We start from the raw sequence: 26,609 nt of genomic DNA, 5'->3' as shown, positions 1-26,609 counted from the left end.
AGCAACAGCATCAGCCTGTCCAGCTGGACATCTGGGAGCCCTGAGGCTGCTTTAAAAGCAGCCCTTTCCCAGGGGCAGGATAGCTGCCCCCACCTCAAGGCACTACCACAACCAGCCACAAAGCTCTCTGTCCCCAGATAACCCCCTGTTCAGAAGCAGATTACCAGGTCTTCTGCCACCCAGTGCTGAGCCAAGATGTGTCCCCACGTTGATGGGAAGATCCTGGTGGGTTTGGAATTGGGCAGACAGCCTTCAACAGTAGCTGTCAGCCCCAAAACTGCAGGATTCCACCCACCTATGTGATGATGCCACCAACTTGCAGCTGGCCAGGCTCACTCCCTGCTGCCATGGTGCAGCACAGGAGACAGGCAACAGCCCAGACCTCAATCAAGGTACAGGACAAGGGCAGAAAACCAACACCATGCTAGAGATGTTCCCTCAATACTAATAAAGCTATTGCCAACCTCAGCTTTGAGTTTCTTCCTTGTTGGTGCAAATAATCCCCAGCAGTGAGACAGCAGGGACAATAGCTTTATCCAAAAAGTGCATGAACTGGGATTTTGTCGAGGAGCGTGCACATTCTGGGGCAAAAAGGGTACAGCCCTGAGGACTGACACCAGTGACAGTTGTGGGGTATTAGACCAAATGATACAGCCCGAAAAAACCCGAACAGAAAGCAAGCTGCTTTCAGCCTCTATAGGATTCCTGCACTCAGGCCTGTATGTTTCCCCTGATAATATTAGCAGAGCTGTTAAAACACTCCCTTTCCTACAAGCCCCCTTTTCCCAAGTCCACCTTTCCTTTAAATCTCTCATCTCCCCCAAGCAAGCCAGCGCTGCTCCTCCTCTGCTACCCTCCAGGCCACTGCTGGACCTGTTAAAGCATAACCACGAGGTCATTTTCTGGGTTGGACCACGTCCCATGAAAATACCCCAAAGTTAATACCGCATGGAGCCCAGAGAACTCCTACTCAAGGGCAAGGAGCAGCACTCAGGGCAAATTACTTCACTTGGGTTGTGCTGCTGGCTGCTTATCATATGAAAAATAGCTTTTTTCAACTCCAGCCCTCTCATTTATCTGCAGAAGTGGGTAAGGTCCTTAGGCCAGGCTGTGGCACCCCATAAACCCAGCCAGACTAGAGCTGTGCTTAACCCCAGCCCCTGCCCAGCCCTTCCTGGCTCCGTGCGAGGCAGCCTGGCCTCCTCCCCGGCAGGTAAATCCCTGTGCACACCCACGGGGCTACGCCAAGGCCAGAGCAGAAACCCTACACCCTGTGACCAACCCGCATGAGGTCCCACAGCCTCAGCCTGGGAGCCAGGTGCCACACACCCTTGGCTGGCTGCCACGTCCCATTCCCATGTGACACAGCCTGGCTCCAGTGGGTGACAGGCACTGTTTTCATTCCCACGGGCGGTTGCCCTGGTAGCTGCGTTTTTCAGAGCAGTAACTTCACAAGCAGCTTGCACCAATGAATTAGCCATAATCTTGCTCATCATGGGCCAGGTTTACAGCTCCTGCTTTGACACCAAGCTGGCACTTGCTCCGGAAGCCTCAGTTTCTCTCTCTGTACAAAGTCCCCCAGAAACACCCCGAAACCTGTTTCCTCTTTGCAGAGGGCGAGAGAAGAAAATCAGAGGAAGAGGCCGTGACACATCCCTCCCAAATGCTCTTTATAGCCTCTGCCCCACCTCTGTGGAAAGGAGGCGTTGCTGGAGAGCAGGGAAAGTTTACCCCAGATCACTATGGAGAAGGAATGTGCTTGTGCAAACGTCTGCCCAGCCCAGGTCCCACTGCCTGGGACTCCAGGAGGGCAGCCAGTCGCACCCAGGCAGCACTGACACAGGCTGCAAGGCAGTGCCAATGCACACAGCTCTGTGGCTGTGGCCAACCAGGTGACAGGCACTGCTTTCTGATGTGGTTGGTGTGTCTCTCCAGGTATGGCACAGACCTCTCTAGGTCTCCCTGCCAGCAGGGCAAGATGATACCACACTGCTCAGGGCACCTGAGCCCATGAGCACCTCCTACTGCCACACATGTCAGCTGGGACACAGCACCTCAGGGAAAACTTCTAAAAAAAACCACCAAGCACAAACTGTTTGTGGGGCAGAGTCTACATTTTAAGGCACTAGAGACACGGGTTTCATCACAGCTCTGCTTGGGGCCAGCTGATCATGGACCATCTCCTTCAGTTCAGAGCTAAAAGTTGTGAAGCTGGGGCTGTAGGTAGCCTGCTCTGCATCAGTGCTCTTACAGACATCAGAGAATGGCTTGGGTTGGAAGGGATCCTGAAGATCATCTAGCTCCAACCTCCCTGCATTAGACACTCCATGCAGGGACACCTTCCACTATACCAGGTTGCTCCAAGTCCCATCCAATCTGGCCTAGAACACTTCTAGGGAGCAGCCGCAGCTTCCCTGTGCAAACTGTTCCTGTGTCTCACCAGCCTAACAGCAAATTTCTTCCTAATGTCTAACCTAAATCCACCTTCCTCCAGTTTAAAGCCATTACCACTCATTCTATTCCCACATGCCCTTGTAAAAAGCCCCTCCCCAGCTTTCATGCAGCCCCTTCAGATATGAGGCCATCTTGAGGGCTCCCTGGAGCCTTCTCCAGGCTGAACAGCTCAACCCTCAGCCCATCTTCATGAGAGGTGCTGCAGCCCTCTGATCAACTTTGTGGTCCTCCTCTGGATTCACTCCAACAGCTCCATCTTCTTATGTTCAAGACCTCAGACCTGGACACAGTATTCCAGGTGGGGATCTTACAAGTGAGGCTCTTGTAAAAACACCGAAGTGGGGTGAAGTGTGCAGTGTGTCCACTTGCAGGTGTAAGATATATCATCCTGGCCTGCCCCATAGCCCCATGATCAGCCCTCAGATGGCCTCCCACCTTCTCACCAATCCCTGCGTTTGGCAACTAGGTGCAGAGACCCTTCATGCCAGCTTTCTTTTGGCAGCAGCCCCAAGGAATGGCACCACACGACACAAACACCCAGAAAAGCTTTTCTTCATTACAGCTTTCCAATCCTACCACAGGTGACAGGGCAGAAGGATGGGAGTTTGTACCCAGCTTTCGAAAGGGACAGACCATGAGAGCCTGGCCCTTCTGCTAGAAGGAATTGATCTTGCACTGGAATGAGACCACGGAGGCCAGGGACAGACCAGCTGGTCACTGAAGAGAAGCCAAGTGCAGTGCCAAGATAGCAGACCCTAAAGGACCCCGTACCACCAGGTAGGGAACACCAAGCCATGGCAGGAGGTACAGCTGGCCTGAACCAGAGGATGTGACCACATGTGGTCTGGAAAGCAGAGGCAGAAGGTACCAACAGCAGAGGCTGGAGGTGGAAGTGACAAGTTTTCAGCCAGACTCAGCCCAAGTGCAGCTTAAGAAACAGTGCTGCAGAGCTGCTGCCTGGACACTCCTTACCTGAGGCAGCAGGACCCCTTCCCCTCTGACCTCACTGCCCCAGAAAATAGGGGGATGTGTGCCCAGCCAGACCCTGGCAGCTTCCAGAAATGTAGAACTCTCACTAGGGTGGACATCTGCACCTTCCTGCTTGCAGGTTTCTGTGGTGGAAATCTCGACTTGAGCCAAGACTGACAAACTCTTTTCCAACACCCTCTTGGTATATTAAGCCACTGTCCTAGAACCCATGGAGATGTTTTAGTCAAAAGCAGGCAGGGCAAGAGCTTGCCTGAAGAGAGAAAAGTGCTGAGGGATTCCAGAAGAGATGCTTCTTCCCCTACCTTTTACAGGCAGGAGGAGCTTCATAAGCCCCCTCTGCCCTGCACAAACAAATGAGCACACAACCCGTTACTGGAGACAACTCTGGGTTTTATTTGTTCTCTCAGCAGAACAGTTGTTACTTCATTTGCCTTTTCTGGCCTTGATCTTCCTCAGGTAGAACTCTAGCTCCTTGCCTTCCAACACGTAACCATCAGCTCGGCCACACTGTCCAGGTCTGGAGGCAATGCAGGCTGCAAGAAGGCAACAGTTAAACTTGAACAAAACTCATGACCCCAACTCATACACCAACTAACAAACACTGTGTGTGGCCTCTGCAGAAGCCCAGCTAGCAGGTTGTCAGTCACAGACACACCAGTTTAGGTGCTGGCTTCAGCACTTCCCCCTGAGCACATCCTGCTCTTGAACCTGCTCTGCTGGGCTGAGTCCCTAATGAAGTCCTCTTCAGATCTCCAAACTGTCATCGCTCAAGTTCAGTAGCAGAACTGGACAAAGGTCTCATCACTAGAAGACTTCAGAACATGCAACTATTTGCCAGAACTTTAAATGGGTCAAAGCTGTTACGTGCTGCAGGACATCCTTCTGACACAGAGTGCAACACCTGGATCTTTGCTCATTTTTCAAGTCTGGGCCCTCATTATTTTTCTCAAAGCCAACTAGGAATGATCAACTCCAGGAGCTTGTCTGGGACATGTACCAACTCAAGCTGCAGAAACAGACTTCTCCAGAGCAGATAAAGGAACAAGATGCATTTAAAAACCAGAAGATCCTCCTGCAGATATGGAGACCACCCCATTGCTTTTGCCTTCCAGTTAACTTTATGACAGCCAGCAGAATTTAAAACAAACCCAAGACCAAGAGTAAGATCTATTCTGGCACCCTGTTCGTGTCCTGACTCCTTTATCCCCACCCATGCTGATGCTGCCATGGACTCACCAAGTAGCTTTCCTTGCTGGAACTGCTCCTCAAGAATACTTGCTATCTTGGCAAACTTCTTTCGCTCGTCATATTTTTTCTGGATCTTCTTTGAACGCTTCTTGTTCAAGATTTCCTCCTCTTCAGGAGTCTAAAAACAAGCCCACAAGCCAAGACAAAGTTAAGCATATGGCCACCTTCTGCTAGAGCAGAATGTCTTCACTAACATCAAGAAGATTCTTGGATTCTCAGAACTGTGTTGTTTCCCAAGTACAAATACTTCACTCACACATAACCAGGTGCTGCTTTTCACTTCTGAAACCAAGAAACTGTTGCTACATGGAGTCACTGCTGACAACAGGGCTTGGTGCCCGAGGGAAGGGTGCTCTCAGACACAGGGAATCACAAAGGTTTCCTTGACTAATTAATCCTCAAAAAAAGGCAAACACTCCTGCCCTCTCCAGACATCACAACAGCACTTTGGTGTGGTTCAAATCCTGGCAAACAGGTTACAAGCTGCCCCCATGCTCCTGAACTGCACAGTGCCCAGGTTAAGAAGTGCTTTGCTTTTAATGCAAGGAGCCAAACCTGAAGCTGAGTGCTACACACAGGGGTTCAGACATTTTCAATAGCTTTGGGATTGGATCTTAATAAAGACAATGGGTACGGAGAGTTTAAAAACACTTAAAACATGATGAAGTTCAGTTAGTAATTCACAAGCTTCTCATCAATCACTCCCCCGCACAAGGACCTGACCTCAAAGTCTTCCTCAGCATCTAACATGTCATCGCTCTCCCTTCAGTAGCAGAACTGGACAAAGGTATCATCATTAGAAGACCAAAGACAGGCAGGTCCTTGTGCAAAAGCAGGTGCAATACCTCAGAGAGCTCTGTGGTACTCAACACTGCATGCACAGAGCTAGACTTGTCCTAGGAGCTGACGGGAATGCAGCCAGATAAACAATGCTACAACTGATGGGCACCCACCCAACCCTCTCCTGGCAGGCACCGTCCAGTCCCGATGGCCACCTGCCTCTGGTGGGGCAGACTCCATTCTGCAAGGAGTCAAAACATCAACCCCAGACATACCAGTTTGGCGCCCTTCTTGCGTCCAAGGGGCAAAGCATAGTGGGCTTCATACCACTGCCGGTAGGGGGTGCTGTCCACCAGAACAATGCAGTTCTTCACCAGGGTCTTGGTCCGCACCAGTTCGTTGTTGGAAGCGTTGTAGACGACATCGATGATCCGGGTCTTGCGAGTGCAGCCTTGCAAAAGAAGAGCATGAACTCAAACCTACAGGGATCAGACAACTGAGAACACAGTCCATGGCATTCCACACATACCCTCAAACCATCTCACACATCACCCCACCAAATGTCCTCCAGCTTCCCTGGCAGTGAATTACATTTAACCAAGAGATGCATCTGTTTTTCATCAGTACAACTTTCTGGTGCCTGCACTAGGAAACTGATTCATCCCAGGTGAAAAACTGGCACCTGTGGCCTTGCTGAAACTCACCTCAAAGAAGAGCAAGCAGTGTTAAAGATGTCTGATTGGAAGACACTTCCAGCAAATGCCAACTAACACTGCATTAAGCTGTGTTAAACGGGGCTGCTGTGCAACAGAAACCAGGAACTGTTCTTATAGGACAAGGGCTTATGGGTAAACTGAGAGGGGAAGCTGGTGTTTAGACCCTCCAAGACCCACCTGAAGAACTCAGTCTTAGCTACCAGGTTCAACTGTTTAGCAGATGCCCACCCTGCAGACACAGCCCTCCACCTATGTAAAGGTGGGTTTTCTCCTCTTCGCTCATGCACCTGAACAGGCCCACGCTCAAGTTATCTGATTTTCAGCTTCCATTTCAGAGAAAGCTCACATTGCTCAGCTCAGGGGAAGCACTAGAGACTCCCCTCTTGCTTCTGTCCCTCCTGCTTTTGCTTAGCAAAGCAGGACTAACTAAACTGCTTGCACTAGGATTTTCATGAGAAGGCATTTATAACCTGCCCATATTTAGGTTTTTTGCCCCTCTAGAGTTTTCCCTCCAGTAAAAAGGTAACACAAGCATGTCACTCAGTGTAACTATGACACTCCAGTCACTGTGAACCTAGGAGACTTGGATGTCTACTAAGGCCACATAATGTCGAAGTTATCATCACCATGCATGCTGCTTCAGACCCAGTACTGCAAGCTCCATGTTAAAACCCAGCCTACAAATGCATCTTGTCCCTCTACCCTGCAGCAGTACCAGGGTCCAGCACTGCTGCAGAAGACCCTTCCCTTCCAACACATCAGGCTCCCAATGTACTTACATTCTGATCCCCAGGAGAAGTTCCCAACATCCAACCGAAGGGCACGGTACTTCTTGTTTCCACCACGAACTCTCACTGTATGAATTCGGCGTGGGCCAATCTAGGGGCAGAAACAAACCCTGGGGTGTTGCTGGAGCTGGAACCCTGCGCAGTTGCCGCAGGAGCCCTGCCAACTCCTAACCCCAAAGGCAACGTGGTCAGTGTAACTATGACAAACCCCAGCATCGGCAGATACAGTAACTGACCAAAACGGCCTGTTGTATCTACCTAAGGTGAAAGCTTCATCACTCCAATTGCCTCTTACTGCAAAAACTTAACACTGCTTTCCACAGGCATCAGGGAAAATACCACCTTTTAAAGAAGCAGTGACAGGTATGTAACCACTCACAAAACGCAGCGTGTCTTTACATCTCTTAAAAGCCCACAGCCAGCAACCCAAGCAGGAAAACAAAACTACCGCCCTCCACCTCCCCCACAAATCACCCACCTTAGTGTTGGCAGGAGGTCGCCCCAGCTCATACTTCCTTTTCTTGTGGTAGGGCTTCCTCTTGCCCCCAGTCTTGCGACGCTTATGCCAGTTATCCCTAGAGATACCTGGATGAAGAGGAACGTGATCAGAGCATGGCACGGAGCCCACCTGGCCATAGCAGGGCACGGTTCTGAGTCCTCAGCTCTCCAAGGTTGGTATCCGCACAGTGCACTCAGCCTTATGCAGCAGTCAGAGAAGCTTCATCATTGACACTCAGATCCGCCTCAGCCTCCTCCCTTCCAACAGCGCTGTACAAAGCACAGACTCCCTCCACCACGTCTGATGGGTGGTCCCTGGGGAAAGCAGCCTTCCAACCTACCTCATGCGCTGCGCACGCTGTTATCTGCTAGGTCTGGTAGCTAATCTACAGAAAGGAAACTCTGCCCCACCCACCTACTAGGCCCCTGAAACACAGCCCAACAAACCCCCCTCCCCTCCCCAGCCCACTCGGGAGCCCACGACTACCTCCTCATGGTTCCCCATCTCCCGTTTCCCCTATAACCCCCCATCACCAGCCCGGTACAAGGCCTGGCCCCACCCCTCTTGCCGGGTCCCCTACGAGAGCCTCCCCACCTCATCCGCAAGGTCCCCGCCACACTCCGGAGCAGGACTGCCCCAGCACCAATGCAAGCGAGCCCCGCGATCGGGGCCTGCAGCAAGGCCAGGCCAGGCCAGGTCAAGCCGTCCGCTCCCGCCCCCCCCACTTGCCGCCATGTTGGGCCTGGACACCCTCCCCCCGCCATCAGCTCGGCGCTGCCGCGGCCGCCCCCAGAAGCGGGCAGTGCGGGCTGAGGGCAGCCCACGCTGTCCCCCGATGAGGGGCAGGGCCGGGCTGCGGCGGCGCGGCGCGCAGATGGCGGCGGATGGCGGGCAGGCCCCGCAGCGCCCGCACTCACCCATGGCGCGGCACTGGCGCAAAGAGGAGGGGGCGGGGCCTGACGGAGAGGTTTGGCGGGACCACCTCTCGCGAGGCCGTGACGTCACGGCGCCGCCAGCGCGGGGCGGGAGCCGTTGCCAGGCGACGCGGCGGCGCCGAAGGGGGGGGGGGGGGAAGGGGGAGGGGAGTAGGGGGGGGCGGCGGCCCCAGGCCCCAGGCCCGGCCTTCCCGGCCCGCGGGGCAGCTCGTCAACGCCTCCGGGCGTCCCGGCGTCCCGGAACGGGGTCGGGTGGGAGTAGCGGCGCCCGCGCCCCGGGACAGGCCGTGCTGGGTGGGCGCTGCCGGCCGTGGGCTCTTCATTAGCATAAAGATCATTAACATGACTGTTATTTGCATACCCAGGGTGCACCGCGGCCAGCGGCGCGGCCCCGGTAGCCGGTCCCGCCGCTCCCGCCGCCGCTCGGTGCTGGCGGGGCCTGCCCTGTGCGCCACGGGGAACCGGGGCCGAGCGGGGCGGCCCGGACGGGGAGGCCGGCGGGGGTCGCCGTGACTTCGGGGGGCACAGTCGTGGAACCCGGTGTGCGCGGAGGAAAGGCGGGACATACTCTGGTTTCTCTTCAGATCGCATAAATCTTTCGCCTTTTACTAAAGATTTCCGTGGAGAGGAACAAGTACGAGTGTCGATGAATTTTTTGAGGCTTCACTTCGGTGAAGCTATCCCTCCTCTGGTAAAAAATAGAACAGACAAAACGATTAAAACACTGGCGACTAGTGCGAAAGGAGGGGACGAGCTGCCCTCTTCGGAGCAGCCGCCCTTCCCGCCAGCGCAGGCAGCCCTGGGGGCCGCCGAGCGCCGCTGCCCCGCGGGGAGGCGGGTCAGGGACACCGAGGGACGCAGCGGGGCTGCGCCCTGCTCCGTGACACCAAGCCCCGCAATCACCCGCCAGTTCCTCGCTTGCCCCCGCCCCCCCCGGCGGGGCCGCTCGGCCGCACCCCCGGCGCGGCGGCTCCCGGCCCTGGGCGGCCCCGCCCCTCCCCGGCCTCTGCTCATCCCCGCCCGGCTGCTTTGCATACCCAGGCCGCCCCGCGGCAGCGCCCCGCGCCCGGCGCCGCCGCTGCCCGCTCCCCGGGGCCGGCCCGAGGGTCCGTGTCCGCGGGGCTCGGCACCGCGGCGGGGCCGGGCCAGGGCCGGGCCAGTGCCGGGCCGGGAGGGCCGGGAGGGCCGGGAGACCCTCGCCCTGACTGCGGGGACGCGGGGCGGGCAGCGGCCGCCGCGGGGCGGGGCTGTGGAACATACTCTGGTTTCTCTTCAGATCGCATAAATCTTTCGCCTTTTACTAAAGATTTCCGTGGAGAGGAACAGGCACGAGTGTCGATGAATTTTTTGAGGCTTCACTTCGGTGAAGCTATCTCTGCTGTGGTGAAAAACAGAGTGAAGTGGCCGATAGGGGATACGTGGGTGTGAGCGGCCGGTGCCGCGGGGGATGTTCACGGGTGAGCCTCAGTTTCCCCCGAGCCCCGTCTCCGCTCCCGACGCTTCGCCCCGCCCCGAGGTGCCGGCGGCGCCGCCCGGAACTACATCTCCCGGCATCCCCGGCGCCGCCGCAGCTGTCCCCGCCCCCCTGGGAGCTGCAGTCCTGAGCGGCGCCGCGCAGCACGCCGGGAGCTGTAGGCGGCCGCGCGCGCAGAGCACGCCGGGAGCTGTAGTCCCGTCCCGCCGGCGCCTCCCGGCAGGCCCCGCGGCACGCCGACGCGCGGGGTTTAAACCGGCGGCGGTTGGCGGGGCTGGGGTTCCGCGGCTCCGGGGGCGCCGCTGGGGTCGCTGCGTCATGGAGACCCGCTTCCGCCGCTGCGTCTGCCCCGGCCGCTTCATCAACATCCAGCGGAGCAACGGTGAGCGGCGCGAGGGAGGCGCGCGGGGCCGCCGCGGGGGGGGCGGCCGGGCCGGGCCGGGCCGGGGCTCAACACCCGCCTCTTCCAGGCTTGATCCACAAGGCGATGGTGAAGACGATGAACGCGGACCGAGCCTGCGTGGCCGTGGAGTGGCTGGAGGACGGCGTTATGAAGGGCAAGGAGGTGAGGCAGGGCCGCGGGGCGGGGCGGCCGGGAGCGGCGGGCCCTGCCCGCTGGGCCGGGGCTGCGCTTCCTCCCTGCGCCCGGCCCGGCCCCGCGGAGCGGAGCAACGCTCCGGCCGGGCTGTTGCAACTGGTCGGTTCTGTGCTTGTTCTAGCGCGGCACGTGGTTAAGGCAATGAAACAGCCGTGTAAATGTTCGGTGCGGAGGAAACGCACCAGGACAGGGCTCCCACCCTGTCAGACGGGCATGTCTGGTCTCACGTGGAATGCTCCGAAATTGCAGCCTTCCCAGGCTCTGGGGGCTCTCTGATGGCTTTTGTGTCTTCAGCCATGGCCATCGGGTCTTCCTTAAAGCTTGATGTGCCGCTAATAAGCTGCCACGTTCAGAGGGCTGAGTTTGAGTTCCTGAACCTCTACCCTGGTGTAAAACAAACACCGAGTGAGATGGGATGTGAGTCTGGGGCACCTGAGGTTCCTGTGGCAGAAATCCTGACGTTACAAAAGCTCCTTCAGTTACTGAGTGAACATCCTTGTCCCCCTGGTTTCTCTGAAAACATACATAGTCTAGTTACAATCTTCAAGATGCTGTGGGCTGCTTTTTGAAGCTGGATCTTGCACTGTTGATGTGCACAATGCATTCCAGCATGCAAGACGTGCAGACTGAGATATGATTGCTGGCTGAATTGCGTGTGTATCTTGTGATATTAAATATTTATGGAGATGCTTCAGAATTCAGCAGTTTTTTTACACACTTGTATATACCCTCTGTATATACACTTACACACACTTGCCTGTTATATTGTCCACATACGTGTTTTTGAGCTAATTGACTTTGCAATTAGATAGACTCCATATAATTAAGCATTATAATGACTTCTCATATGTTAGAATGTGGTACCTCCACATTTTACAGAGGTTTTCCTACTTGTTTTTGTGCTTTTTGTGGGCTGTTATTCTATTTAAGTCATTCCAAAGTTAATTGAGAACTCAAGGACTTCCTGCAGTGGTGCTTGTGTTGCTTTGTTAGGTGGATTTCCGTGCAAGCTGTGGTGCTACCAGAGGTTTTGTGAACAGGTGCTTCCAACTTCTTCTGCAGGATTAGGTTTGAAAAACTGACAGAGAGAGCTGTTGCTTTTTGTGCTGGAGCCTGGGCTGCCTGCCCTCATCCCTGCCTGGCAGCTGCCTGGGCCAGGGCTCTGCAGAACATGGTGAAAGCAGGATTATGGCTTCACTGGAAGGGCAGGCAAGAGCTGGCTCCAGGTGGAATCACTTCCAATAGCAAGTGAAAATGCAGGTGAATTGTTGATTAAATGCCAAATCCCTCAGTTCCCAAAGTCTAAGCAGCTCTTTGAAGTTTATTTCAGTAGGTGCAGTCACACAGTAAACACTTCATGCTCTCCTACCACAGAAGTCACAGAGCAGCTGAGATTTACTAAGATTAGCAGTAAGAGATTAAAGCAGTTGATGCCAAATGTGCTTTGCCTGTGTCTTCAGAAGTGTTCCATGGCACCTGAAGAGCTACCTGGTGCTTGGCAGATGAGGGTAAATGGCTGAACTAGCACATTTCTCCTAGTATATTTGGATGTACAAGACTACACAAATGGAATATGAGTGACTGTCTTCCAGGCAATTTTAACTTCACATTTGGCAGGCACTGGGTCAGGCTTGTTTGTCTGTACTGAAAGTCAAGACTAAAAACTACCAAATAGTGGTAGCAGCAATATTCCACTCTGTGACACCCTGCCTTTGCTCTTGTAGGTTGATTTTGATGATGTGCTAACAATAAATCCTGAGTTATCAGAAGAACTACCCTCTGCAGATGTGAAAGAGAACTTCCCTTTCCAAGAGAATGTAACTGTACAGGTAAGTGCTTTAGAGGATTTAGTCTCTCCTAAGGTGCTGAAGTGTCAACAGCATAAGTCTTGTTATAAATAATACCTTCAGTCTTGAAGTTTGAGGTCTCTGACTTTTCTTTTCTGTCTCATATTTATCTGGTCACAAATTCTTGTTGTGTCAATGCTGTCTTGAAGTGCTGTGCTGGGTGTTTGCAGCTTACTCCAAATGCTTACAGTATTCATTGTTTTTCAGAAACAGAATCGTAGAACAACCCTTTCAAAAATTCCTGCTCCACGGGAAGGTGAGAAAATGTTCTTTTCTCTGCTAGATCCCTGTGAAAGAGCAGGGGCATTTCATTGTAGCCTTAATATTCTTCTGTAGTGCAACCTAAGGCTGCTCATTCAGGCAATGCTAACAAAGAGCATACCATTTCATACCCATGTTTTGGAATCCTGACTGCAGAAACATTGCTAACAGATGTCTTTCCTGTTCCTGTGAGCTGGTGTCTTGACACAGTCCTTTCTGCAGCATTGCTGTAGTTATTCCTCCATATTGCTTTAAATGTCACTAAGCAGCTACTGTTGCAGTGAGTTTTAAAGTCTCACATGGAGTTTTGTGAATGCCACAAACAACAAAAGGTAAGTGGCAGTGATTAAGATTAAAAGTGTCAAAATAAGAATGGAAAGGGCACAAAAGAAATGGTGGTGACACATGTATGTCTCCTCTTCAGCTATCCTAGCCAATAACTAGAGCTTTATCTTTGGAGGCATTTCAGACCAGGTAGCCAAAGTGCCAGCTGGTGTACCACAGCTCAGTGATTGCCTGTCGGTGCAATGTTCTGAGCAAAGCCAGAAGAGAAGATGAAGATGTCAGTGTGGGATTGCTAAGGAATTGTTTTTCTTGAGGTGTCAGGTGTTAGAAAACTCCTGTGTGTTCTATTTTCTTTTAGCTTATTAGTTGTCCTTTTTGGCTTCTTAAATTGCAAGTGGCAGCACCACACTCATGTGATGCTGAGGTTGAACGGTTGCTAATTTAATTATTTTCTTAAAGTGCATAGTTAGCCAGAACTCTTCCTTTTCCATGAAACTCAGCTGTGAACAACACAGCTGGGATTGTCTGGCCTCTTCTGTATGTATATGACACAAGACAGGGAAGCTGGTACTAGAAGACAACAGTACAAAGCCCCTTGCAGCAGAGAGGCAAGGTAGTCCAAGAAGCTTAATATGTCAAAAGTTGTTCTGTACTAGAATGTCCTGGTCTTCCTTGAATCCAGAGAACTCTCCATAAATGTTGTGAACTGGCAAGCAAAATGATGTGCTAAAGTTGTGACTGTCTCTAGACAGGTCAGTTAATGGAGCTGGACAGCCAGCTGGAAAAATTTAAGATGTGTAAATCCAGTTACTGACTGATGGAAAACTCTCTTCACAGAGGTCACAGTTTTCCTGAAGTATAGAATCTAATTGCAAATCTGAAATATCTGTTGCCTTTCCTACTGGCACAACCTTGTCCCTGAAGACCTGCTCAGAGTACAAGAGAGCAGCACTGTTTTCAGTATTCTTCAAATATCAGTTGTTATAACTAGTGTCAGTAGCTGTCCTCTTGCAAACTCTGCACTGCACTAATTAGCTAACACTGACTTCAGGTTTGGTTCTTAGACTAAACAAATTAAAGAAGATCAGGAGGTGTCTGTTTCCATCTCGGGAAGCAAGAGAAGCAGCAGCAGTGCTTTCAGAATGAATTAAGAAACAGATGCTGCCTCAGTCCTCTGAATCAGTAACAATTACAGAGGGTGCTGAGTATTGTCATGTGCAAGAATCACTTCAATCAAACCCACTCGGATGCAGCAAATCCTCCAGCTGGTGTGCTGTGCAGGAGGTGCTGCATTTACAGAAAAAGTGCTGCTGAATTTGTGAGATTGGGTCTGGGTGTGTGTGACAGAAGCAAAGGGCATAAAATGCCATCTCCAAGTATAATAAAACTGATGCTTTTTGTTCCTAACTTGCAGCAGTGACACATAATGTCTCTGCACTTGAGAAGAAGACAGCAGGTAAAGAGTTAACAGATAGGAGCACTCAATGTTGTGGGTATGGTTCCAAGGAATTTGATCCAGAATTGAAATTAACCCTTGGTCTGAAACAGATCTCATGTCCTTTGAAATCAGTGGTTAATTCTGGATAAATTCTTGTGATTGCTAGAGGTGAAGGTAGTTCTAGCTTGCATATCACACCTTTTTTTTTTTCATATCAGATTTGCTTTCTTAACAAATCTATTCAGGTGCATGTTGCAGCAAGTCCCTTTCCTGGAAAGCTTTGGGATGGATTTGGTCTCAGTGAAAGTAATACCTTGGCATGTGACAATGGCGACTGATGACAAAAAGGCATTTTCCAGAGACTTACTGTTGTGATTACATAGTTTTTTAGCTGAATTCATGTTATCAAGCTTCCACTCTACTGTGTGTGATGGTGGGCACACTGCTGCTCATGACCATTTGCCAGGCTGTCACCACCAAACCATCAGTTCACACAGCCTTGCAAGTGTGAAGCTTCAGAGGACTTCCCAGTTCCCTGACTTGTAACTGCTGCTTTCCTAAGTATTAAGGTCCTGGAACTGCCATCTATAGTAGTGAATCCTTAGAGGAATCTGGAAGAAATATACTGGAACTGCAAATCTGGAATGAACTGTTGCTTTTCTGTAGTGGTATATTTCATGGTCACTTTTCACCCACCTGCATTGCTTTGTCCTGCACTTTGCTAATGCATCAGAAAGATAGAAATGGTAATTTTAACCACACCTTATTCCCCACTGTTCTGCACTTTGTGAGCACTTGATTATTTGCAAATATCTGAGGCATGTTGCTGACCTTGAATTGGTGTTTCCAAAGCTGTTCGTGGCCGTTCCAGAATGTCTGTTATCGCAGAACCTCCGTGCAGCCTCAAGGAGGAAAATGAGATGGGGATGGATCCCTGCACTTCTACACAAACAAGAAACAATTTTTCACTTCCTGGTGAGTACAGAACAAACCCAGTGATTTCTTACTATGAAACAAGATGCTTTACATGCATTTCATTAGGTAGACTGCAAATCCTTGGGGAATGAGTAACCTCTACTCCTCGTGTGAAACAAGAGAGACCTAGAGATCTGCTACTATAGAAATATCCAGGGCTCCTACCTGAAGGGGCTCTCAAAGGATTTTGGAAACGGTGTTGAACTATGATGTGCTTTATTAGCCAGGTAGTTCAGCATGTGAATGCATCTGGTGTAAAGCGGTATTTTCAGGGCTAGAGTGGGAAAAGTGCCTTAATACTGCTGACAACACACCCTGTAACTGTACTGGTAATAGTGTTGTCTGTACTGGTTGAATAAAGCAAGAACCTGAGCACACTTGAATTATGAAACTGTAGTTATTTATCTTTGCCAGACCTACCCTATGAATTGTTGAGGGCATAACCTGTGTATTAAGTTCTGCAAAGGCATTGAAATAAGAGGCTTGATACTAAATTCTTGTCTAGTCAGTGGGGCCTTGATTTGTAGCTTTGAATAAAAGTTGGTGTTTGGCAAAGGATTTAAATTCTTTGGACACTTACCACAGGCCTTAGCTAATTCTTCCTCCTGGTGCAGAATCAGAGTTGAGGAATGCTTGTGGTCTGTGAGGCTTTGCAAATTACAAAATGATTCTTGATTTTTGGGATCTAATTATTGGTTTTGGTCTGGTTTCTTTCTGCAGCTGGCCGAACCAGAACTAGCAGGCTTAGCTGTGCCCCAGAAGCCTCACTCACAAATGTAAATGGAAATACAGAGAAACATCTGCCTGTCTCTAGAACAAGCTCTTCAGTGAGCCCAGGTACCAGGGAGCAGTGGGTAAGAATTGACTCACCAGTAAGCAGGACATCACTAAGTGATTGCTGCTTTGTGAGGCTTTGAATAGGTGGCTTTGGCAGCAAGAATGAGTATCTTGAGTCTTTTTTTTCTTACAAATGTATAATTCTGTTATAGTGGCATTTCCCCAGAAATGCTGCCTTTCTTTTAGAGTGGCAGTGTGACTTCCTAGGCAGTTTCTGTGGCAGGTAAATCTGGTTTGGGAAGGAAATGCTGCAAAATAAATGGGCATTCTTCTGAAGATGATGATTTCCTGTACAAGTTAGTCTGTCAACAACCTGGAAAAGCTGAAATGTTTGTATTGTGTTTTAAACCTAGCATGAAAACTTAATCCAAGGAAATGTTTTTTATTTTATCTAGTTCGGAGAAAATCTAACATTGTCAAAGAGATGGAGAAAATGAAAAACAGAAGAGAAGAAAAGAGAGCTCAAATTAGTGAAATCAGAACAAAACGTGCACAGGTGAAGTACCCTACAGCAACAAGGGGAAATTCTGTAGGACAGTGTATCACAATAGCTGAAACTAAAACTTACTTAGGACTGGCTTTGTTCTTATGAAGCTGGACATAAGAATGGATTGGTTCTACTTCCAGAAAGTTCTGAATCTTGTGAAATATATCTAATTGTGTACAGTTGATTCTTTAATATGCTCTGGGGCTTTTTTGCTCTAAAAGATTAATTATCTTCACATCTGGTTTTTTCCATGCAGGAATATGATGGCAGCCCAAACTGGGAGTTTGCACAAATGCTAAAAGAATACAGAGCAAGTTTATACTACCACCCATTATCTATGACTGATCCTGTGAGTAAACTGAGCCTACTAACTGCAGTCTGTAGGCAGACTTCCTTATTTTGTACTGAAGATTTTAGGATATGAGCAATTTAGTCCATCCACTGCACCTTAGAAATCCTCTGAGCACACTGTGATTGTGAGGTCACTTATTTCCCCTCTTTAGGGCTAAGCTACAATTACCATGCAATGATTTGTGTTGTAACATGGGTATTGTCCAGAGCTTGTAAATGGCAGAGCCTGTTATGTAGTACCTTAGCTTGCTGTAGGTACAGGCGTAACTTAAAAAGGACTATTACCCTGTAACACAGTGTTTTTGTATGTAAGCATATTAAGTAATTTTAAACTAGGTCAAAAAGCAGAGAAGCTAAAGTAGAGGTCAAAAACTAGAACAAACAGACTTGGTTGATAACTTCAGCAATGATGGAGGCAGCATTGTTTAATATCTAAGAACAAGCAGTCCTTGTCTAGCAAAAGCCTTGTTATATTCAGTGAAAAATGACAGCAATTAAGTTCAAACAAAAAAGGAGGTGTGGGCTAGCTTGGAAAACTAGGTGCTTTGTGTCCCTGCATCCTGTGGGAGTCGGTATGTGTTTCTGTGTACATATCACTGCATGACTGGAGAAGTTTGTCATCTTCTGCTTTCTGCCTCACCCAAAGGAGTATATGCTTTCCCAAACACAACTCATGTGTAGCTGCACTGCACAAACAGCTAATCCTGCTGCATCAGTCAAGAACTCCAGACCAAAAAAACTACCTTGGGCTAAATTAAAATAATTTTTTGCCTAAATCTGACTGTAGTTGCAATACTGACATCACAGATTTTGCTGGAAAGCTGGCCAAGGACCATATTTTTTACTAATTCTGACACAGAATATCTGGAGCACTTCCTGCAGCATAGCAGCATCTCCACCTGACATGCTGGTGCCTGCTACATAAAGGCCAGTTGTTTGTGATGTTTCCTTTGCACTGAATGCACTTTGAGATTATACCCCTGCATAAGTGAGTCTGTTCAGTATCAGAGGCAACTCTGATCACTGTATAAAAAAGTAGATGTGAGGGAGCATTGGCTCTTTCTGTAACACTGAATATGTGTGGGAGTAATTGGGAAACAATTACTATTTTCTTTTATTTTAGATAGAACAATTTAAGATTTGTGTCTGTGTGAGGAAGCGCCCTCTCAATAAACAAGGTGAGTGTATTGACAAAGCTCTGTCTTGGAGCAGTTTGGCATTGCTTATTCTTGTTAAAACTGGGGGTCTCTTCTGTCAACAGAACTTGTAAAAAAGGAATGTGATGTGATCACTGTTCAGAGCAAGAATGTCCTACTGGTGCACGAGCCAAAGCAGAAAGTGGACCTAACAAAATACCTTGACACCCAAGTATTTAGATTTGACTTCTCATTTGATGAATCCTGTTCTAATGAAATGGTATACAGGTAATGCTTTCTGCTCATTGGGAGCCATTTTCAAGATAAAAGCACAGAGCTATGGCTAGATGGCATCCTGGCTTACACAAACTTCTATGTGAAATAAATTATTCATTTTTGGGGGAGACTGAAGGACTGAAAAGTCAAAAGATTGTTTTTGGCATGGCCTTGCTCGTTTCCTAAGGATTTGCTTTTACTTGCCTTTTTTTTTTTCTAAGGAAAACTGAAGGAGGGTGTGAAATGCTTGCCTTAACTGTCTTTTACCTTCTGAATATCCAGGTTCACTGCCAGACCTCTTGTAGAGACCATCTTTGAGGGTGGGATGGCAACATGCTTTGCATATGGCCAGACAGGCAGTGGCAAGACACATGTAAGTTTTTCTCCAAGATCTCAAACTTTCTTGCTGTATCTTAAGTACTTTAAAGCTCCTTGATCTTGAGTAAGGAGTTTGGATCTTGATTTTATTGTCTTAAAGCTAATGCTTTGTCAGTTGCTAGTCCTCTTTTTCTGTAGTTTTATGTCTTAGTGGGTTTCTTTTGAGGTTCTGAGGAAAATTGTACTATGATCACCCCATAGCTGCTTTTTTTAAAGACTTAGGATGTCCTGACATGCTAATAATGGCTATTCCCTGCCTCAAATGGTGGTTGCTGCCTAACTCCAGTCTGTAAAGTGTAGCTCTTAGCCTACATCTGATACAAAGGCTTGTACCCTGTTTTGAGGCATTCCAAAGACTTTGGTGATTATATACAAATAAGCCTCTTGTTGCACATAAGCATTGAAGTGATCTGGTTTTGCTTGTGAAATGGGCAAATTAGTGTGTTTACTTTCCAACCACTCCTTCTAGTCTACCAGTTGCAGTTTCAAGCAATCTGAAGATTGTGTTTCCTGCCTCAAAGGTAATCTGCTATAAAGTTTCAACTATGTTGTCTTTTTTAAATTCTGGAAACCACTGGGAAGGAAAGTGGGAAACTCTTCCCTCACAGCATGACAGTGGAGTCAAATCTGCTGTTTTGCTGTTCTACAAGAAGCCTCTACCACAAACCACAGTGGCCTAGGGTAGCCTTCCAGTTTGAGCCATCAGATGGCTGCTGTTATTCCAGTGTCAGAGGCGTGTTTTAGGCTAGAATGTCTATCATCAGTGCTATTCAGTGAGCTGTAGATCCAGTAATCCAGAAGGAAATTTGGAAGTTTGGACTTGGCCTACCTCCATTGCACTGGAATGGGCAGACAGATCTGCTCATCTGAGCATTATTACAGGAATACAACTGTGAGGCACTACAATGACAGGCAGTGAAGTTACTTTCCCTTCCTGAAGGAGGGTGCAGAACCAGGGCAAAGACAAATAGCTGTACCTGGAATGTGGAGTGCTGCATGTTCAACTCTGGTAGATTGAGAGTGGGTCATGGAATTGAGTTGTGTTTTAAATAATTTACTCTTCATATAAAAACCACAGAGCAAGTCACCAGGATAGCACAAAATGAAATTTTCTGTGGAGATTAAAGGTAACTTAGTTAATGGAGTTAAAGGTATTGTCTGCTCTGGAAATCTGATGCATTTTGATAATCACACACATGAGCTTTTGCCAAGTAGCAATGAAAATGTTACTCAACCTATATCCTCAAAAAATAAGGCTTTGTTTCATCTGACCAGAGGATATTTGGTTGCCCTGTCAAGGCTATGCATTTCCCCTTGGAGGAACAACTACTTTGGCTCTGCACTGCAGAGCCTTACAGGCATTCAGCTGCTGCTTTGCACAGTCCAGATCTTCCTTCTGAACTGATAGGGAAACAACAGGCCAATTTTGTTCTGAATTGCACTGTGTTCTAATCATCTTGCTGACATCACAGCATATATACATATAGTAACTTCCTAGTATGTTCTTGGGACTAAAATCAGGTAGCCTGACTTGTTTGTTCTACATTTTACCTCTGGCCTTATCTCTTCACAGACTATGGGTGGAGACTTCTCTGGAAGAACACAGAATGCCTCAAAGGGCATATATGCTTATGCATGTAAGTTGATTCTTTAAGTACAAAAATCAAATTAGTGCTTGCTTTTCTTTTAAATGGATAAGATATGGGTTTGTATGGTTATTTTAAATGTTTCCAGTACAACATACACAGTATTTCAGTTTTCAGGAATAAGTAGTGGTGTTTGTTGCAGGAGATATGATTATCAGTTTCACATAATATTTTCCATCTAGCCTTTAGGTTTCTAGATCCACACTTAACTCACCAGAAGATACTTGGTTTTGAGTCAGAGATGACATCTTTTCTGGTTTGGCATTTGCTGGGCTGAAGTGTTTAATTTTGATTCTTCTGCTTTGCTTCTGTCTCAGACTAGGGGATGGTGTTTGGAAATACCTGACTTGAACGCAATTCAACCCTATCCATTTTTGATATAAAGCTTGATACACAGAAAGCATATGAATGCATGTGTTATGTTTCTTCTTGTAAGCATCAGATGCAAAAATACCCTAGCACATACAAAATTATTTTAGAAAACAGATGCTTAGAAGCCTCTCCTTGATATTCTGCTGAGAAAGCACCATGAACCTTGACCCTCCTCTACCTTCCCTTTAGAAAAGCATCTTGTGAAACTAGTCTGTGTGGCAAGGCCTTTAAAATAACAGGAGTTTGCTAGTCTCTGAAAATCAGTTTTATCTGGCCCTGAAGGGAAGTCTTTGCTTTTCAGCTCAATTACAAAGTCTAAAGCCTAACTGTGAGATGCTGCACTGGATCCAGTCAAAGGGTCAACTAATCTGGTATACTGTCTCCAAGAGCAGCAATGCAAGTGCTCAGGGATGTGTGTTTTCTAGGCTTTCTGCAAGAAGCACTTGAAACACAAACACATCACTTTTCAGGCCTGTCCAAAAGAGTAGCAGGTCTCAGTGTTCCCCCAGATCAGTAAGGAATGCTGTCTTGGGTGACACTATCAGAAGAAATTTCTGAAGCCCACTGTCCCATCCAGTCCCTGGATGAGAATGGTGGTAAAACTGTTCTCCATGTGGTAGCACAGTACTAACTGTTCCACCAGGACTTGGTTGGGATGACTGTCTTTCAGCTGCTAGATACTGCCTTATGGCAGTGCAGTATTTGAAAGCAGATCAAGTAGCAACTAGAACATGTTTTAAACTAGTTAACTAAACTCTTGCCTTTCCTCACCAGCACAAGATGTCTTCCTGCTCCTTAACCAGCCCAGGTACAGGAATCAGGACCTGGGAGTCCATGTGACTTTCTTTGAAATATACAATGGAAAGGTAAGGGTTTTTTTTAAATCTTGACCTGACTTCTTTGGTTGAATGCTTCATAAGCAGCTGAGTGAAACTTACACTACTTAGAACTGTAGTAACTAGTATAGTTCTTAGTATGTTTGGAATTGAATTGGAAGATTACATTAAAGGTTTCTAGATAGCTTTCTATAAAGACAGTGCAAAATACTTACAGGGAAACTTTTTTCAGGTTTGTCTCAATCTTGTTTCCTCAATATAGGTGTTTGACCTCTTGAACAAGAAAGCAAAGCTTCGAGTCCTGGAGGATGGCAAGCAGCAGGTCCAGGTTGTTGGTCTTCAGGAGAAAACAGTCAGCTGTGCTGAAGATGTCATCAGAATGATCGAGATAGGCAGTGCCTGCAGGTTTGTTGCCTTCAAACCAATAAGTCATGTCCTGTTGTACCTCCATGTCTGCAAAAAATACATGTCTGTAGCTGGTGCTTTCAGACTTACACAGAAGCTTGCTGCTCCTAGTAATAGGCAGGCACTGAGCAGCACCTCTCCATGAAAAGGTGGTTACAGAATAAAGGGCTAGCAGGGATGGGTTTAGGCTGCCTTCCATAGAGGAGGTCAGGGTTCATGGTTCACATGTCCCCATGTAACTCTAGGAGAGAAACTAATCACATGAGAAGATGGCTCCCTTGGTCCCACAGCTAACCTGAACAGTCTAGCTGCTCTCTAGGAGTAGCAACTAGTATACAGGAGCACAGGTGGCACCCTTAGGGGTTGTAAGATCAGGGAAGAGCAGCTGGCATCAACATACAACTGCAGAAATGCTTTGGCTTAACTGCAGGCCAGATGAGCTATTCCAATGGCAATGAAAATGCTGCATGTTATTCACAGATCTTGTGTAAAGAATCCTTGACAGCAGGTGCTAAAGGGCAGCTGTAGGCTTGGTGTATCATCCTGGCAGGAAGGCTGCAGCTGGGGCAACTGTACCACTGTACTGGTGGTGTCTTTAATCAGGAGTTAAGATTTGTATTATCAAGTCTTACCTGTCTAAGTTCCAACTCCTGTGGAAACATTACTAGGCAAATGAGAACACTCTGGCTTCAGTATTTCACTGTGTGCAGATATGCACTGCCTGAAAGCTCACTCAGCACTCTCTTGTGCCTGCTTTTTTGGCTGACAATCTAGTCAAGAACTGTTTAAAGTTTCAGACTCCTGCTTCACTTTAGGGCAACATCCCTCCCTTTCCCCCAGCAGTAGGGACGCAGGTGGGTCAGTAAACTTGCCAGCCTTCTCAGGGAATAAATGACAGCTGAGGTCACAGGGAGGTTTATGGCAACTTATAAGACTCTAGTCTGTGTCTTGCAGCAATGGGGCAGGTGTAGTTAAACAGAAGAGGTAAATATTAAGCCAGATTGGCTGGAGAAGGGGATTTACCATGATTGTAATGTGCTAGCACAGTTAATGCTGTTTAGTGGGGAGCCTGGCTGAGTTTACTGTGCAAGGGCAGGTGCGCTAGGAGAATGACATGTGGCCTGCTCTGAGGCAGGGAGATGAGGTGCTTAAGATATGTCTTCCAGCTCCAACTGGCTGAGCTGGGCCAGGCAGCTTAAATAGCCTTAAATCTCCACAACTGGGGTGCAGGTTCATATTTCTCATAGCAGTCCTGTCCTCTTATCAGAGAATTCCATAATTCATGGAAACTTCAGGTACAAATATGTGGGATAAAACTGGGGAGGTAAACAACTTAACTTGAATGGCTGCAGGTCATGTCTAGTGCTCTCAGCCACAGTTGTGTCTTCTGTGCCACAGTTCTAACACTTGTTTGCATCTTTGCTGTAGGACATCTGGGCAGACGTTTGCAAATGCCAGCTCTTCACGCTCACACGCCTGCTTCCAAATCATACTACGCCAGAAAGAAAAACTGCTTGGCAAATTTTCCTTGGTGGATCTGGCAGGAAATGAGAGGGGTGCTGACACATCCAATGCTGATCGGCAGACACGAATGGAAGGTGCAGAAATCAACAAGAGCTTGTTGGCTTTGAAGGTGAGCTACAGCTCCAGGAACAAATAGTGCTAATCAACACATGGATTCTGTTCAACTCCGGAGTTAACTGTTCTGTTTCTTTCCAGTGCAAGGGAAAAGAACAGCCAAAAAGATCCTAGTTTAGTATGTGGAAATGAAAATGGTGTATATTCCCACTTAAAATGTTTCCAGGAAAGCAGTGCAGTCTTGTCAGACCAGACACATCAGGATTCATTCAGTTTCTTTTTAAAATACATATAATGGGTATACCAACTGTCCTGTGACGGTCAAAAACCTGGAATATATTTAAAAGGCTGTAAAGCACTTACAGAGCAAGAGATTACATTCTCCATCCATTTGGGTTGACCAGCAATTGGTGGTTGATAGCTCACAGAGCAGCTGTTTGAGAAGGATGCAGGTATTGCATTGACATGACTTGTCTTTTCTTAGGAATGCATCCGAGCTTTAGGGCAGAACAAATCTCACACCCCTTTCCGGGAGAGCAAGCTGACCCAGGTGCTAAGAGACTCTTTCATAGGAACAAAATCAAGGACCTGTATGGTGAGTATGTGTATGGCACAAACAGACACTGCTTATGGGCTCTGCAATTTGACTACATATCTGCTTACTCCTCTTCTGGAGCAAAGGGACTTTTGAAGGCAGAAAGCTTCAGTTCTCTGCAAAAAAGCCATGCAGTTTTTCTCCTCTGCTCACAAATGGGGATTGAGATGAGAAACTAGTGAGCTTTGCCCAGTTCCAGTAGAAGCAGGGCTGCAGAAGTCACTTTCACAGTGAATCTACAGTAGAGCCTGGTGTGTTCTCAAAGGGCTTTGCTTCCCTTGGATGGTGCAGCACAGTGGGTGCACACAAAGCCAGTGGAAAGCTGGATAAAGGGCCCCTAGCATGTCCCACAAAAGCTATAAAGGAAAGTGGACCAGACAGAATGTCTCAACTCTAATCCTTTGTTCTAATGTGTCCCAGCCACCTGGGTGATATCTGTAGGACCATTAACATGAGCAGAGGTCAGATGTGGGAGTCACTGAGGTCTTCTGTTCTGTTTGCAGATAGCAATGATTTCTCCAGGCATAAGTTCGTGCGAGTACACCTTAAACACACTGAGATATGCTGACAGGTAATGGCCTTTCTGACTTCTGCATTCTGCTCTTGTTGCAGGTGTTTTTACTGCTTTTATTACTGACCAAGAGTTCTCTTGTTGTCATTGCCTGTAATGGCAATTTGGAGGTTGTTTGTTAGAAGCAAATTATCTTAGAACTGTCTTATGAAACTAACCTGGGTGTTCTCAGTGTGAGACACAATGGAGATAGTATTAAACTGTGACTAATGTCTACTTTCCTCAGAAATCTCATGCTAGAATTCAGACTGCCCTGTTGGCTATTTTTGTAGGGAATTTACCCTGTGCTGAATGGTTACCTCCATGCTTTTACTTTTTGTAGTACTTTGGGTCCCATCTGTAAGTGGTGTGATAAGAATGTGTCCCTGACATGGCCCTACAGATGGCACAAAACCCTTGGTGTTCTTGATGGCCTTTAAGATAAACTAATAGGGTATGGCACCTTGGAGACTTCAGGTGAAATCTGAGGGACCTGGAGAACTCAAATTTAAGAAGGTGGTGGGAGTGTTTTGAGTGCCCCATGGCTGACCTTGTGTACCTGCAGGGCAAGGCAGACTTGCAGGGATTGAGCCCCAGGTTTCCCTGGGGCCCTGGATGATACCTGCCTCTGTACCTCTCTGGTGAGGTGACAAGTGAAAAGGAGACTGACTTTTGTTGTATGTTAACAAGATGACACTTGCACATTTCAGGCATGGTAGCTTTCTTTCATTTAGTCCACAAACTTTGGTTTCTTCTTGGAAAGCATTCCACACTCTGGAAGGATGTATGGTAATTCTTGTTATAAACATTCAGGAACACTGCAAATCTTGACTTCAGATTCCTGGATTTGGTTCTGATTTGAAGATGCACTTTTTCTGGTGGACAGTCATTGCTGCTCACCTGAAAGTACAGAGGACAAAATGCAACATCTGACTTACTGTGCTTCAGTAAAATTCTGGTCTTGAGTTGGGCCCACTGGGTTCTCAGCCAGTGCACAGGCAAGGTCAGGCTATAAGAAAGGGGACAATAGGCTGAAATTCCCTGAAAATATGAAGCTGACAGTAGTAACTGGAATGGAATGTCCAGCTCATGTCTGACACCCACTGCTAGTACCATGTCATCAGCCATGGCTTTGATTGTTGTTTTTATGCTTTTATAGACTCTTCTGGCACAATGGGTCTCTGGGAAAAAATCAACCTTGTTCATTTTCTTTCCATAGTTAAGTTCTCTTAGTTGTTCATGACAGACCAAGCTGAGATGTGGGACACAGCTTCTGTGATGCAATTAGCATTGCATACATGGACGTTTCTCTCCAGGAGAGGTCCTAGATGGGACACTGGGCACAGGGACAAATGTCTCTCAGGTTTCCTTCCCACAGGCCTTGTGGGGGTTTCTGCCCATGTGAGCTTGTTCTGGGAATGGTGATGTTGAACTTTTAAGAGCAGTTGACTTGTTTCTTGCTGAGCACTGATTGTTTGCAGTAGCTGCTTTGTGATGCTGTAGCACAGAAGCTGCTTGGAAGAGTTTGAGTGACAAATCTCATTGCAGAGTGAAAGAGCTCAGCCCTCATAATGGAGGTGGTGAAACACAGAATCAGATGGAGACTGAGAATGAGGAAACAGAGACCAGTGAAGAAGACTCAAGTGTTCAACACAACGTATGTGTGTGCAGTGGGCTGAATAGATCTCAAAGCTGGGAACTACTTGCTGTTCTTACTTGGGCTGTTTCTTGCAGCTCTCCAGGGATGAGGAGGACGATTTCTCTCCTGACACATTTGAATTCCGTGAGGCTGTAACTCAAATTAGTGGATGGGAGGAGAAGGCTGTAGCACAGCTTAGAGAACTGAGACAGGTATGTGGAAGAGGCAAGCCCAG

General features: G+C 48.0%; 3 protein-coding genes and 7 non-coding genes across 11 annotated transcripts in view; 3 read left to right on the top strand and 7 right to left on the bottom strand.

Annotated features, from left to right (window-relative positions):
• Positions 1–3,057: 3,057 nt before the first annotated feature.
• LOC127387466 (small nucleolar RNA SNORA35) lies at positions 3,058–3,192 on the bottom strand. Its single transcript, XR_007890144.1, has one exon. It is a non-coding gene; the product is annotated as a small nucleolar RNA SNORA35 (small nucleolar RNA).
• Positions 3,193–3,813: 621 nt separating this feature from the next.
• Positions 3,814–8,446, bottom strand: RPS8 (ribosomal protein S8). The gene is made up of 6 exons (XM_051624587.1): positions 8,393–8,446; positions 7,455–7,561; positions 6,968–7,067; positions 5,748–5,923; positions 4,681–4,810; positions 3,814–3,977 (listed from the first exon to the last, which is right to left on the bottom strand). Exons 1-6 carry the CDS (start codon positions 8,394–8,396, stop codon positions 3,868–3,870), a joined length of 627 nt encoding a protein of 208 aa, XP_051480547.1. The 5' UTR covers positions 8,397–8,446; the 3' UTR covers positions 3,814–3,867.
• LOC127387455 (small nucleolar RNA SNORD38) lies at positions 4,184–4,255 on the bottom strand. Its single transcript, XR_007890133.1, has one exon. It is a non-coding gene; the product is annotated as a small nucleolar RNA SNORD38 (small nucleolar RNA).
• Positions 5,424–5,495, bottom strand: LOC127387454 (small nucleolar RNA SNORD38). The gene has a single exon (XR_007890132.1). It is a non-coding gene; the product is annotated as a small nucleolar RNA SNORD38 (small nucleolar RNA).
• LOC127387456 (small nucleolar RNA SNORD46) lies at positions 7,159–7,262 on the bottom strand. Its single transcript, XR_007890134.1, has one exon. It is a non-coding gene; the product is annotated as a small nucleolar RNA SNORD46 (small nucleolar RNA).
• LOC127387453 (small nucleolar RNA SNORD55/SNORD39) lies at positions 7,628–7,712 on the bottom strand. Its single transcript, XR_007890131.1, has one exon. It is a non-coding gene; the product is annotated as a small nucleolar RNA SNORD55/SNORD39 (small nucleolar RNA).
• Positions 8,447–8,974: 528 nt separating the features above from the next.
• On the top strand, positions 8,975–9,089 carry LOC127387448 (U5 spliceosomal RNA). The gene has a single exon (XR_007890126.1). It is a non-coding gene; the product is annotated as a U5 spliceosomal RNA (small nuclear RNA).
• Positions 9,090–9,666: 577 nt separating this feature from the next.
• On the top strand, positions 9,667–9,781 carry LOC127387469 (U5 spliceosomal RNA). Its single transcript, XR_007890147.1, has one exon. It is a non-coding gene; the product is annotated as a U5 spliceosomal RNA (small nuclear RNA).
• Positions 9,782–10,148: 367 nt separating this feature from the next.
• KIF2C (kinesin family member 2C) overlaps positions 10,149–26,609 on the top strand; it is an 18,076-nt gene continuing 1,615 nt past the window's right edge. Inside the window, exons 1-19 of one of the 2 annotated variants that reach the window (XM_051624577.1) lie at positions 10,149–10,266; positions 10,355–10,449; positions 12,207–12,311; positions 12,537–12,585; positions 15,166–15,288; positions 16,009–16,125; positions 16,521–16,621; positions 16,869–16,961; positions 18,087–18,141; positions 18,225–18,387; positions 18,658–18,748; positions 20,327–20,390; positions 21,546–21,637; positions 21,870–22,012; positions 23,441–23,645; positions 24,075–24,185; positions 24,689–24,756; positions 26,284–26,392; positions 26,470–26,586. In XM_051624577.1, the coding sequence (XP_051480537.1) occupies positions 10,203–10,266; positions 10,355–10,449; positions 12,207–12,311; positions 12,537–12,585; positions 15,166–15,288; positions 16,009–16,125; positions 16,521–16,621; positions 16,869–16,961; positions 18,087–18,141; positions 18,225–18,387; positions 18,658–18,748; positions 20,327–20,390; positions 21,546–21,637; positions 21,870–22,012; positions 23,441–23,645; positions 24,075–24,185; positions 24,689–24,756; positions 26,284–26,392; positions 26,470–26,586 (1,965 nt within the window). In that variant the 5' untranslated portion in view covers positions 10,149–10,202. The remainder of the gene's footprint in view (positions 10,267–10,354; positions 10,450–12,206; positions 12,312–12,536; positions 12,586–15,165; positions 15,289–16,008; positions 16,126–16,520; positions 16,622–16,868; positions 16,962–18,086; positions 18,142–18,224; positions 18,388–18,657; positions 18,749–20,326; positions 20,391–21,545; positions 21,638–21,869; positions 22,013–23,440; positions 23,646–24,074; positions 24,186–24,688; positions 24,757–26,283; positions 26,393–26,469; positions 26,587–26,609) is intronic. The other variant, XM_051624578.1, reaches the window with a different exon arrangement.
• Positions 24,179–26,609, bottom strand: part of ARMH1 (armadillo like helical domain containing 1) — a 15,339-nt gene continuing 12,908 nt past the window's right edge. The window contains exon 12 of the mRNA XM_051624583.1: positions 24,179–25,635. Coding sequence (XP_051480543.1) covers positions 25,622–25,635 — 14 coding nt within the window. The 3' untranslated portion in view covers positions 24,179–25,621. The remainder of the gene's footprint in view (positions 25,636–26,609) is intronic.

This window comes from Apus apus, chromosome 7 (assembly GCF_020740795.1).
Source record: "Apus apus isolate bApuApu2 chromosome 7, bApuApu2.pri.cur, whole genome shotgun sequence".
Classification (NCBI taxonomy): Eukaryota; Metazoa; Chordata; class Aves; order Apodiformes; family Apodidae; genus Apus; species Apus apus.
The sequence above is the reverse complement of the archived record's forward strand: the minus strand, read 5'-3'. Positions and strand labels throughout refer to the sequence as shown.